At 47.1% G+C, this 12,643-nt stretch overlaps 2 protein-coding genes across 3 annotated transcripts in view; one reads left to right on the top strand and one right to left on the bottom strand.

Annotated features, from left to right (window-relative positions):
* Positions 1 to 449: 449 nt before the first annotated feature.
* xpa (xeroderma pigmentosum, complementation group A) lies at positions 450 to 3,859 on the top strand. Of its 2 annotated transcripts, XM_039758106.1 has the most exons (8): positions 450 to 537; positions 866 to 936; positions 2,391 to 2,593; positions 2,677 to 2,793; positions 2,928 to 3,033; positions 3,239 to 3,404; positions 3,488 to 3,605; positions 3,685 to 3,859. In XM_039758106.1, the coding sequence occupies exons 3-8, from the start codon at positions 2,401 to 2,403 to the stop codon at positions 3,825 to 3,827; spliced, it is 843 nt and encodes a 280-aa protein (XP_039614040.1). In that variant the 5' UTR covers positions 450 to 537; positions 866 to 936; positions 2,391 to 2,400; the 3' UTR covers positions 3,828 to 3,859. The 2 variants fall into 2 exon arrangements, with proteins under 2 accessions (XP_039614040.1, XP_039614041.1); XM_039758107.1 differs by lacking the exon at positions 866 to 936.
* Positions 3,860 to 5,906: 2,047 nt separating this feature from the next.
* The window catches only part of LOC120532251 (nuclear cap-binding protein subunit 1), a 37,242-nt gene continuing 30,505 nt past the window's right edge, over positions 5,907 to 12,643 (bottom strand). Inside the window, exons 18-23 of the mRNA XM_039758105.1 lie at positions 12,375 to 12,468; positions 10,178 to 10,281; positions 9,630 to 9,744; positions 6,564 to 6,698; positions 6,333 to 6,446; positions 5,907 to 6,201 (exon numbers count right to left, since the gene is read on the bottom strand). Coding sequence (XP_039614039.1) covers positions 6,088 to 6,201; positions 6,333 to 6,446; positions 6,564 to 6,698; positions 9,630 to 9,744; positions 10,178 to 10,281; positions 12,375 to 12,468 — 676 coding nt within the window. The 3' untranslated portion in view covers positions 5,907 to 6,087. The remainder of the gene's footprint in view (positions 6,202 to 6,332; positions 6,447 to 6,563; positions 6,699 to 9,629; positions 9,745 to 10,177; positions 10,282 to 12,374; positions 12,469 to 12,643) is intronic.

The raw sequence follows: 12,643 nt of genomic DNA on the forward strand, positions 1-12,643 counted from the left end.
CATGTGACCAAAGCAAGGGGTCCAAAACCTGGGGGGCTAGAAAGGTGCGGGGAAGGGAAGCACAAATAATGGCATGGAGACAGGAGAACCCTGTCAGAGGGTCTTTGGCATGTGGACGCCCATCAACAGTCACACCCCTCCCGGCTGCAGTATACGGAGGAATAAAGTTCATGGTAACAAGCAGAGACAGGGGGCCGCGAAAGACCCCCATTCCAAGGGGGTGGTCAAGGTGCACGTGCTACTTCACTTCAGCCGTGACGGATTCTCATTTCATTTTTCATACCCTGCATGAACCTTCTGACTGTTGAGTTCTCCTTGTTAATAATCGGCATCATTATCGTTGCCTTGTACTTTGTATTGTTATTGCCTTCATGAAAAGGAGGGGGGAGTGCGGATGGGCGATGACGTCAATAACAAGCGCCCTAAAAAGTGCCGTCGCCTGCGCATGCGTCACTTTTTTCTACACGCCATAAGGGCGCGACGGCGGGAAGCGCGATAAACAAAGCCGAGCCGGCGGTCAGCTGCAGGCAGCGCCAGGTGAGTCCTTCGTGTCCCCCCGCTGGCTTTCCAGGAGGACACTTAGTGCGCTTTGACGGTTACAGTGGCCTTCAAATGCGAGGCCGCCACGCCGCTGCTCGGCGATTCTGGTGAATTGACAGGAGACGTTCAGGCGCCATTTGACGTCGAGAGCACCGAGGATATAAAAAAGAAGGAAAGAAAGAACAAGTTGGAGAAGCTGCGCGATTTGGCCTTCTCGGTGTCTCCTCGTTCTGTGCCTAAAGTCGATGTTTTACTATTAGCGGACCGTCTTTTCGTTCCGTGTGGCAGCAGCCCTTTGACGCCTGTCCCCTCATGTTCCCTGCAGGTCGCAGCACACGAGCTCCCAGAAGAGTCCCAATGTATTCCTGGTGCCAGCATCAGGCGGAGTGAAGTGAGGTGAGAGGCGTGTCGCTCGTGGCGCTATATGGAGCCTCAGGGTCACGAGGGACGGCGGCAGCGACACACGCGAAGGGCACAAGTGGTCTCCGAGTATTTGTACTCCTTGAGCTGACGCCTTTATCAACATGGTGTGATACAATTGGGTTCTTTTTCGTGCCCAGGCAGCTGATGTGATTTGCTCGGAGGGTCACACGGAGTCAGAAGTGGGATGCCACCTTACTTTGGCTGGCTGATCCATGGAGGAGCGCCCTAAGACAGCTGGGCCAGTTTGGGTCAGTGAGCTGTGCGCTCAGGACGACCCTGTGCCGGTCAGCTCGGAGTCTGGAGTGACGGTGACGAGGTTTAGTGCCATTGCAGCGGGCCAAGACTAAGAACAAGTGCGGTGGGCATCTTGGAACTGGACAAGGGGAACGAAGTTGTACACTGACCGGGGGTGTAGCCATTCGCGTTGGTCGTCCCGTCAAATCCAACCGCCAGCCTTCATAAAAAAAATATTGTAAGCAAAACGTGTTCAAAAAATAAACTTTCAATTTATAAAATAAATATACTCAAAGTATATGCGTAAATTAAAATTGCTACACACACATGCCGAAAAAAATGCATAGCCAGCGAGAATTGGCAGCTTCACCCATCATTGTGCCTTTGCAGCAGCTGCTAGTTTTTTCACAATGGGGCGAGAAGAGCAAGAAACAAAAAGTAAATGATGGTCCCGGCACAGAGGAGCTTTTCAAAAAGCGGGAGCATGAGGTGGGCTTTTCAACTGGACCCTTTTGTCATTAACTTGCACACATGCCCGGGAGGAATATAAAGTGTTTTTAATTGTTTGAGAAAAATGTAATAAAAAAAAAAAACCCAAAACACACAAGTTTAAAGTAAATTAACAAACAATGAAGACTCCCTAATGTGATGTCTTGCGGTCTTCTATGGCTGCTATCATCCAGTTGACGCTCGGACCCGCGCAGCTCGATTTCATTTCAAAAGCGGCGTCGGGCGCAGGCGCTCAAACATAAAGAATACTGGCAGTCGCCTCCAGTTCGCCCTCTGGTGGTCATTCCGAGTGTCCACTGGATGATAACTTGCATACAAGTTAGGGTTGATGTCACCCTACAGTGTTTTTAGTCGACCATTGAGAAACCGGTGTGCCAAGTTTCATGTAAATCGCTGCTGCCATTCCGAGGTGATGCTCAGACAGACACACAAACACAGATTAGATTAGCCAACTCCACGGGGTGCCACGATCTGACACCTGCTAATATTGTGCTAGTTGACGTCGGCCCCACTCTGCGACTTTGTCAGTTGGTAAATTTGGTTGTGTGCCCCTTGTGGCTCCAAAAGGACATTTGGAATACCCAATTCGGGTGCTTTTAAGCCAGGCTGGCAGTTGGATTGGCACAGGGCAGGAACCTTTTCATCTGCCGTAAGCTCTCTTAAACTCTATGTCTCTCTTGCAGGCCACAGAAGATGCAGGACGAGCTGGAGCCAGAGCTGGATTCCACCGCTCCACCCCACACGGACATGGCACAGGATGGCAACACACCAGTCACCAAACCCCCTCTGTCAGCAGCCGTCCGAGCGAAGATCGAGCGTAACAGGCAACGGGCCCTACTGCTGCGGCAAGCGCGGTTAGCCAGTCGGCCGTCCTCCATCACTGAAGGTTCGGTCTCTGCCAGAATGGGGCTTGGGACGTGGGCCCTGTGGCGACATGGTCTCCATCATCTCTTTGTATTGGTCTTGTAGGGGCCTCCTGTGCAAAGATACACAAGGTAATCGACTCGGGCGCCGGCTTCTTTATTGAAGAGGATGAGGAGCAGGACAAGGAGCAGCAACAAGCCGAGCGAGTTCTTCACAAGCCAGGTAGGCGTCCACTGTGGTGCCACTTTACGGCTCATGGGTCGCGAGCGCAGCTCCGGTAAGGCCAAACCTGTGCACGTCGATAGTGAGGCATGGCTACCAGGCCCATAGTGACCCCTCTTTGTGCCCCTGTGTAGGCCCAGTGCTCGAATGCGACTACCTGCTGTGTGAAGAGTGTGACAAGCCCTTCATGGAGTCCTACCTGAGTAACAGCTTTGACGTGCACGTCTGTGACAGCTGCAGGTGCGAAGGGGAGTGCGGGGCGCCTGCGTTTTCCCTGCTTGACGGCATAAAGGGAAGCTTGAGTTTTATTAACGCATCATTGAACGGATGCCCAGTGAGGGCAGCCTGATGGTATCGAGTCCTGCACCATCCTCTGCGCCGGGTGCTACTGTGAAGAGGACAGTGGCGTCTTTCTCGTCTAATTAATTCCTCTTTCTCAATCCAGAGACGCAGACGGCAAGCATGCGCTGATCACACGGACAGAAGCGAAGCAGACGTATCTCCTCAAAGACTGTGATTTGGACAAGAGGGAGCCGGTGCTCAAGTTTGTGTTGAGGAAGAACCCCCACAACCCACGCTGGGGCGACATGAAGCTCTACCTCAAACTGCAGGTACGGTGGCACCCGCTGCAGAACATTCGGCCCCTTCGGAGGCGGCATGGCGCTATATGAGTTTGTGTCGTTGACCCCTTTAGGTAGTGAAGCGATCTCTTGAGGTGTGGGGGAGCACCGATGCCTTAGAAGAGGCCAAAGACACCCGGCAAGTGTCCCGAGAGAAGCTGAAGCAGAAGCGCTTTGATAAGAAGGTGAAAGGTAAGCAGGGGGCTCGTGTGGTGGTTACTGGGGGGGTCCCGTGAGCTCACGTAACTCCAGCTCCCGTCTGTCCTGGCAGAACTACGACGAGCCGTAAGAAGCAGCGTATGGAGGAAGGAGGCCGCCGTTCACCAGCACGTCTACGGGCCGGAGGTGGAGGAGGACGTGTTCAAAAAAACGTGTAGCATCTGTGGCCACGAAGTCACTTATGAGAAGATGTAACAGTGGATCAATAAATGTGCATTTAGACAAACCGGCAGCCCCTGTGCAGTTTGGCTGAAGGGATGGGGGGCAGTGGGATGGGTGGACCCAGAAGGCCATGCTGGCTGGCTGCCCTTGCTAATGTGCCACTTTTAAAGTTTGGGCTCGAGTGGCTGCTCCTTCTTGGAGTATTGATTTATCTCCGTCTCTGCCCACCTCCTGATAGGCGGGCAATAAAAAACAATGAATGTAGATGTGCAAGACTAAAAGAAGCAACAAATAGACATGTCATTGGCTTGGCACTGTGCCCCCCAGGACAGACCCCTTCAGGTCACACACATTGGTCCAGAGATGTGGGCACAGCCACCTGTTAGGAGTATCAACAGAAAAGCAGTAAAAGCACTTGATCAGTACTCAAACATCACCAGCAGGTGGCACACACATCCCAGGAGCGCTGGAATGTTTCGGTTAATGGTAGATGACAATGAACCTGTTAGGTGGTAGCCATTTGACGGAGATGGAGTAAAATTTGTAACAAAGCTACACGGAGAAGCCTTAAGCGTTCTCATTGGGTGTAATGCAGCTTTTCACAAGCATCCATTCCTCGACTTTGTCCAGTGCGCCACATCGGGCATCATTAAAGTGAGTTGCATTCCTCCAAAGCAGCACACACACGCACACACGAAAGACCCCCAGCCCCAAGCGTGAATAGGCACATCTCAATGAGCCTCAAGTAAGAGTACAGTATGAAGACACAGATGTTGATGGGGACGAGCTGGCATGTTAGCCTGAATACAGCTGGAGACAGAGGGGTCACATGGCGTCACAGAGCCCTGCGTTCCACAAACCCCTGAAAACGTCCATGTTACGCTTTACAAGCTCAAGGAGGTTCAAGAGGGCAGGTGGAGACGTCCAGGGCATTAGATAAATAGAGACTGTGAAGAGGGAAGGCGACTTGTAAAGCAACAGTTTACTTTACGTGACGCTTACCGGAGACCCCAAGAGCAGGACGACGATTCTTGTAAAAGTAGAGCTGTGGATCATTCACGGTTAAACAAATGAACAAGCCCACCATCAGGCCCAACTTCTAATCGGGTGTGTTGGTCCTTGGGCCAGTGTAAACGTGTGAAGTCATTCACTCTCAAACATGGCCTCCCAAATCCAGGATCTTCTCAATGTCCTCCTTTAAGGTAACACATTCTTCACCTTGGCCGACATGCTCGATAAACAGGGGCACCGGTCTTTGGCTTGGGCCGCAGAGAGAAGTTCTGCCATTGCCAGTCTCTCTTGCTTTCTCTCTCTGTTTCTCTAACTCATTTTGCCGCCTTCTTATCCAACATTAATTTTTTGAATGGATCAGCCAATCAGATTTGACACAAAGCAACACTCGTTCATGCCTGGGCAGAAGTGTGACTTCAGTGCCACCATGTGTGTCACCAGCCACCCACCACCACCAAACAAAATGCAGAGGCAGCCCAAGTCGAGCGAGTCAAGTTTAGCCAGAACGCTGGCGCCAGTGAATCGAGCGGCTCAGGTGGGCTTTGGCTGAACTCCCACTTGTGCACCGAGGTCTCATGGCAGCCCACTCTTACTGGTGCTTTCTCCCTCTCCAGTGCCACCTGTTCTCACAATGACAGCACTGAGCCAGTGTTAAAGTAAAAGGACACCAGTGGCTCTGTCTGTGTTTTATTTGTGGACAAGTCGTTTCTCCTGGAGCCCCCTCACCTCCCCCAGAGCTTACGTCATACAGAAGTGACATGAAACAGCAACAAAGACGACCACCAAGTTGGGAAAAAAACAAACAAAATGCAGACAGACATTCTGGTGTACTGTACGCAGACATTGAGGTCGGTCTCCATGCTTCACTCCCAGCTCTTAAGGCTACAGTTAGGATGACAGGTGCAGTCTGGGAAATGGGCAGGGATCTCAGGGGGTCAGCTAACTACAAGAGGGAAAAGGGACTCTAAAATAAAATAAAATAAAATAAAATAAAAATAGCCAGTCAACAGGACCACCCCTGTCACCCACCCTCCCATTAAATTAAAAAGAAAAACATGTCATGTCTAGCAAAACTTCGCCTGGCAGACCGCATAGGCTGTCTTTTTTTTTAAACAGTTAAAAAGGGTCATCATCACTTCAGTGGTGGGCACAGACCCTCAGTCCAGAAAGGCTTACAAAAGGCTAATGGCAAAAGGTATCTTGATGCAAGAATTGCCGAGTCTCTGTCCTCACAAGGAAAAGAACAAAAGGCAGCAACAGGGCCGCCTCTCCAGGCAGGTGCTTACGACTGAAGCGCACAGAACTGCTGGTACACGGCAAGGATATGGTGGTCCAGCTCGGCTGTGAAAAGCAAGTTCTCCAGGGTCAGCATGTACTGCTGGATGATCTGATAATGCTGTGCAAAAATGGGCAAAGAAAAAAAAAAAAGAGGCGGAACGTGAGAAGGTACCTTCAGGAGGAGCCTCATGGCCAAAGGCAACGGAGGAGGCCATGCTACTGTCCAAAATCATACAAAGCCTTACTTACCATCAGGAAGATCTGCTGCAGTCTTTCAATGCAATTCTTGTACCACGGCGTGTTGAAGTCGACTCCAGCAGTTTCACAACGCACCAGGTGCTCCGTAAGAATCATAATGAAGCGCTGCGTGCGACAAAGAGCAGCACTGAGACCCCCTGAGGATGGACACCACCCAGACAGACAGAGAGAGAGCCTGCGTACCTCAGGCCACCCATGAAGCATCTGAAGAGCTTCACTCACCTGGAAGATGACCAGAAAGAGGTTCTTCTGTTCACTTTGTGCCGTCTCCACTTTCTCCTGAAGGCGCTCAATTTGCTCTTCCAATAATCCATCTTCATCACTATTCTTGTCATCATCCTCGTCGCCACTGTCTCTCTACGGTGAAAATTACAGAGCAAAGTTTTGGTTTCATTTCTCATTTTTAACCCCCTCCTGACTACCCTCTCAGTGCACCTTCATTCACACAACTGCAGAAGGGCATCATCACAGAAGCCCCCGCTTTCTGTCTAAGCCATTTACATGTGTCATCCGAGGGAGTCCCTCTTAGTAGGGGCATTCTGGAGGATAAAACCGTGCAATTTTAAAACTGCAGACTGTTTAACTTAATTTTGTTCAAACAAACCACAAATTTGAAGGCAAGTTAACCTCCTTAGCATAGACTCGAGCGTAACTCGGGCTGTGAAAACAGAGCTAAAGGAGTTAGTCGCAAGTGTGACTTGGGCAGCAGTACAGATGTCTCACATTAAGACCCAAGGTTTACTAGGGCTGTAAAAGTGCCAACAGCGTTACTCAGGTAGCAGTACAGGTACGCCTCGCGTAAGTGCCAAGCCCGAGCGTTACCTGGGCAATGGAGTAGACTCATCTTCTCCTAGTCTCATAATGGCGTCTTATAAGAAACGCCGGTCCTCAGCGGAGATGACAAAGTGAATGTGTCTTTGGGCAGAGAAACTGAAAGGGATTCTGGGAATCTGGATGCAACACTTCAATCGTACATGTGCTGTTCATATTATTTGTACCATTATTATACTTTCTGCACTTCTGACTTTGTACTTTCAGTGTTTTGCATGTTTTATATTATTTAGATGAGATTTAATAAAAATGTAATTTTTCAAGCCAAAAAATGCAATGCTTTTTATATATTTAAGAAACAAAGTAGCACTAAGTATAGTCGAACGTCTCGGACCACGACCAAAAACTTCGCCAAACTCTTGCATCTGTTCACGACCACACACTCAGATGACGAACAGGCCAGTTTCCCTTCTGGTTCGTACGCGCCGATGATTTCCGCACGTGTCCAGTGTCTCTCCCTGTGCAGCGAGAGAGAAGGCAGTTTAAGGCCTTGTTTAAGAGACTGCCAGGCTAGTTTTCTCAGAGTTATTCAATGTTTTTACATTAAGTTTACTATTACACTGTGCATTCTATGGTATAATTAGCTATTTTTGTGCTTAAAAATCTTTAAAAAAAATATATTTACGTACAGCTCGTATGGTCTGGAATGGATTAACTGTATTTACATACAATCCTATGGGGGAAAATTACTTCGGGTCACAACCAGTTTTGGAACGAATTACGGTCATGACCCAAGGTTCCACTGTACATTAAGTCTAGAGCAATTTACAGGACCCTTAAAGCAATTTCACTACGGGGCAGTAAACTCCCCCACACCACCAACAATACATTCTTCTTGTATCGTACCAGTAATTTATAACTTTAATGCATTGGCTTCACTCAGTTTATAACCCCAAAGTAGTGGGAATGGAAAACAATGAGGTGGCACATACAGGATCACAGCCTTTAAGCAGAGTCTCCATCACCAGGGCAGCTAGCCAATCAAATGTGTGTAACGTCGCATGTCCTGAAGCCCCTGTGTGGAAGTTCAAGATAAATAAAGGGTCCGTTTGAAGGACTGAAGTGGAACGACATAGGAAGTGATGTCAGAGACCAAGACACATCACGCCGATTCCTAAATGAAAGATGGCCAGGCCAGGCCTATATCCACCCTTGACTCTGCTGATTTACAGGAAGCTGTTTCTAAGTCTACTTCTATCCAGACATTGCTATCAATTTCATTTTCTATTTTCTCCTATCGTGTCGCTTTCACTTTTCCAGACAGGGTTTATCAAGGTTGAAAGGTCGTACCTCAATAGAAGAATAAAGTGCAACACAAGAAAGAACCCATTGGGTAGTAAATGGTATACAGCGTGTCATGTGTCTTGGTGACACTATGTTTATTAGTGGGGGTCACAGAGAGCCCCTATGAGGTGAAGTGAGAAGTGACAGGCGAGAGGCATCGCTCTTACACTTAAGTGGGGGGGTCCTATGTGGAATACTGCAGAGTGACTGGCACTCGGCTGTGTAAGTAGGATCTCCAAGTGAGGTGCAAGTACAACAAACCTGCTAACAAACTGCCCAACTAGCCCAGGACAATACAAGGGGGAAGATAAGCAGTTATGCTGCCTGTCCATCCATCCAACACCATAAAGCATCTTTAAAAGAGAAGTCTGCTGCTTGCCATCCGGAGTCAGAGGGGAGCTTCAACAGAACCGCGTGGGTTTGTGGACTGGAATCAAACAGCAGCAGGGCAGAAGTTTTTGCAATTTTCATTAATGATGTGCTGCCAAGTACGACTCACTAAATGGATGCAATGAGCGCCCACAGGCAGCATGCAAAGAAGAAATGAATACTTCTAGTAATATTAATAATTCTGAAGGGCGCAACTAGGGACGATTAATCAAAAAAAAAACCACACAGGTGCAGAGGCTGGGATAGAAAGCACCCGATTGGCTCGGCCATACATGACATGCCTTGCCAGTTAGTCTAGCAGTGCCACACTGCATTTGTGTTTTTCAATTTAGAAACGCCACAACTCAAGACGTGGTCTGGCAACACTACGTGAAGTAAATGACCATCATTAAATCATGTGACTACTTGTTCAATTTAGCTGTTTGCAGGGAATCTACCGTTGGAGAGAAATGAACATGCATGAACTTGTGACCAAGTAGATAGTGTAGGGGACACTCCACATTTTTCAACATTGATAATCGAAGTGAACCACAGACAAGCAGTGTTACATTCAATGGCCCATTCTTCTTGAAGGTTTTATGTACATTTTAAAGAAAACGGGCACAGCACAGTAGAAATGGTGCTAACGCATGCAACTGGACCAGGACATCTACTGCTGCCATTTAACTTGTAGCATCTCTCTTTGTGAGACTTGCATGCAAAGACCATTTCTGCAGTACAAGGACATCCACATTTAGTGAGAACAAACTTCACTCTGGCCTACTAGACAGCTTCAAGTCTTACCCTTCTGTGCTGTTTTTCCAGCTTTTCCTTTGCTTCGTCCAGTTCTTTCTGGATCTTCTGTACATGTTTGTTCATTTTGCGGATTGTCGAGTGTAGAATTTCCCACACATAGAATCTACAAGATAAGAAAAAGCCACAGTGAGACCTGAAACACTGAGGCATTACGCTACATGTAAGCCATGCACATGGTGGATGAGCACAGCATGACGGACTTGCTTCACTGTAAATAAGGACATATTGTACTCAGCTGCACATGTCCGTTATGGTCACAGGGCCTGGGGCCAAGTTCTGCAAAGTGGAGTGCAGAAGTGGCAGCCAGCACTGCTCCTCCTCTGTAATGCCCTCTAAAACGGTACACACTTGTACTCCATGGTCTCGGACTGCGCTAGTGTGATCATTTCCAAAATCACTTTTGTAATAAAGCTGTGCAGCAGCACCTGTAAGCAGACATCTCTTCCATAGGCTGCACTTGCCAGGTCTGATGGCGCACACCTTTATTCAGTCAGCTGAATGTAATCAATAAAGCAAACAGTGCTGGCCGCTCTTACCTTGTGAAATCATGTGCCATCTCAGGAGCGAAGATCCAGTTGGCTACTGCTGCACAATCAACAATCTGAGTTCTAATCATCTTGTCAACAATAACAGATATCATCTGCAGAATGAAAAGCACATGTGCAGGGGTTAAAGCGGGCAGCGCACCCGAGCCAGAAGCATAGTGTAGCAGCCATTACTACAAAGGTAACAAGAGGTGAAATTGTCAAGAACATCAACATTTTATAAATAAGGTAAATAATGAAGACGCTGCACATTAATCAATGCATGGGTTGCGCCAGTCCCAGCGCGCATCACGCACGAGGTAGGAACAATCCCTGGATGGGGCGCCAGCTCATGACTACCACTGCGGCACCGCACCCTCACACCTGTATAATTATTAACTGTATACATTATTTAAATTAATGATTTCTCTCTAAAGTGGAATATGTATACTTTAATGATTTCATCAAGTATACACCTTAGCATTCTAACAGCACACAGCGCCAAGAGGATTGCTCTTGGAAATGTAAATCAAAGCGAGTAAGCATCATCATCATCATCATCTGTAAATACGCTCTCGCCTACTGAATTGAATCAAATCCCTTTAATGTCATTGCCGAGTACAATGGGGTTCAATATGCAAATCCTCCATAAACTTATTTTCCTATAAAATAATACAATATAAAAATAATGAAAAATATACAATATGAGAGCATAAGTACAACAAACATGTACATTCAGTGCAGATAGTGCAAATGGTCCATAAAATGGCTCAGGCTGTACAGCAAGTGTCCAGTGAGGTGACTGTAATTAGCACTTGGACTGATTAGCACATTAAGAGCTCTTGCAGCTATAATACGACACACACTTACAATTTGTTAAAATACTCTGAGTGGTGCACTAGGAGTAACAACGCTAAAGCAGCTGTGGTATTTGGAATAGTTTGTTCATTCCATGCACAATCGTATTGTTACAGAATAATTACAATCAAGTGAATCTAATTTGTAAACGATATGCAGTCAATTTCGGTATACTTGATAAATCCTGCATCACTGATACGAATCTAAAATAAGGAAGACCACACAAAAAAAGTATCACTGCTTTGACGCTGGATGCCGGCAGTTTGCAAAACCAAGCAGAGAAGTGCATACGCAAGGGAAGAGGCTGCCATGTGCCTTATGCCAAGTTTAGTTTTTATACATCGAGATGTGAGCATGGAAGCAGGAATACGCAACATTTTTGTGCATACACACCATTTATGCACGAGGCTCCTGTTCCTTAGCAGGTCATAAAATTAGGTAAATACAACTTCAGATGAACAACAACAAATGACATATTACACCATGTCATTATTCATTTAATGAAAACGAAGCCAAAATGAAGAAGCAAAGTGTGAAAAATCACGTAGACCCTTACTGCTACCACAGGAATTAAGGGAGTAAGTAGCAGCCAGGTGCTGCTAATCAAATACACTTGATTAACTGATCATCTACAAGTGTGACCAATTCTATAAAAACAGACGTTTTGGCAGTTTGCTGGGCACGTGTGTGTTAACAAAATGCCAAGGAGGAAAGACATCAGCAATGATCTCAGAGAAGCAACTGTTACTGCCCATCAATCTGGGAAGGGCTAAAAGGCCATCTCCAAACAACTTGAAGTCCATCACTCTACAGTGAGAAAGATTGTTCACAAATGGAAAACATTCAACAGAGCTGCCAATCTTCCCAGGAAATTTACCCCAAGATCAGACCATGTAATATTCAGAGAAAATGGAAAACTCAAGAGCTACATTTCAGACTCAACAGGCCTCAGATGGCATGTTAACTGTCAAGTTCATGAGAGCACAATCAGAAAAACACTGAAAATGTATGGCTTGTTTGGAAGGGTTGCTAGGAGAAAGCGTCTTATCTCTAAAAAGAACATGGCAGCACAGTTTAGGTTTGCAAAGTGGCATCTGAACAAACCAAGAGAGATCTGGAACAAGGCAAAAGTGGAGATGTCCAGCCATAATGTGCAGTGCCACGTTTGGCAAAAAAACAGAGGATATCAGCACACACACCTCATACCAACTGGCAAGCACGGTGCTGGAGGGCTGATGAGTTGGGCATCTGTTAATGGATCTATAAACCAGTGGAAAGACCAACTATCTGTACTAAATGGTCCATTTCAGTTCTCATCAAGTGTGTCTTTTTTGCAGATGGTAATTCTCACCTGAGGGTGGTTTTTCCACACGTCATACAAAACACGTAGAATGTGCAGCTTCCCTTCATCAGTGTCAGTTAGTGCTTTCAGGATCTCATGAAATCTGGAGGCAGACAGACAAGAAAAAAAACAATCAAGACTCAGGAACTGACCCTTGCTGCTCATATGTAGGTGGTGTCATGGACATTTAAAAAGATGAGTGCCCTTTGGCCAGGATACCATCCACCATTTGTTTCTTATCTGGGTGCCACAAACACACACACCGTCCACTCGGAGAG

Source organism: Polypterus senegalus, chromosome 7 (genome assembly GCF_016835505.1).
Source record: "Polypterus senegalus isolate Bchr_013 chromosome 7, ASM1683550v1, whole genome shotgun sequence".
Taxonomy (NCBI): domain Eukaryota; kingdom Metazoa; phylum Chordata; class Cladistia; order Polypteriformes; family Polypteridae; genus Polypterus; species Polypterus senegalus.

Excerpts from the sequence above, each read along its gene's own strand:
- xpa (XM_039758106.1), top strand. The coding sequence starts at position 2,401 with ATGCAGGACGAGCTGGAGCCAGAGCTGGATTCCACCGCTCCACCCCAC. Across the intron at positions 3,034-3,238 it reads CACGTCTGTGACAGCTGCAG|AGACGCAGACGGCAAGCATG; the intron begins GTGCGAAGGGGA and ends TTCTCAATCCAG. Across the intron at positions 3,606-3,684 it reads CTTTGATAAGAAGGTGAAAG|AACTACGACGAGCCGTAAGA; the intron begins GTAAGCAGGGGG and ends CTGTCCTGGCAG.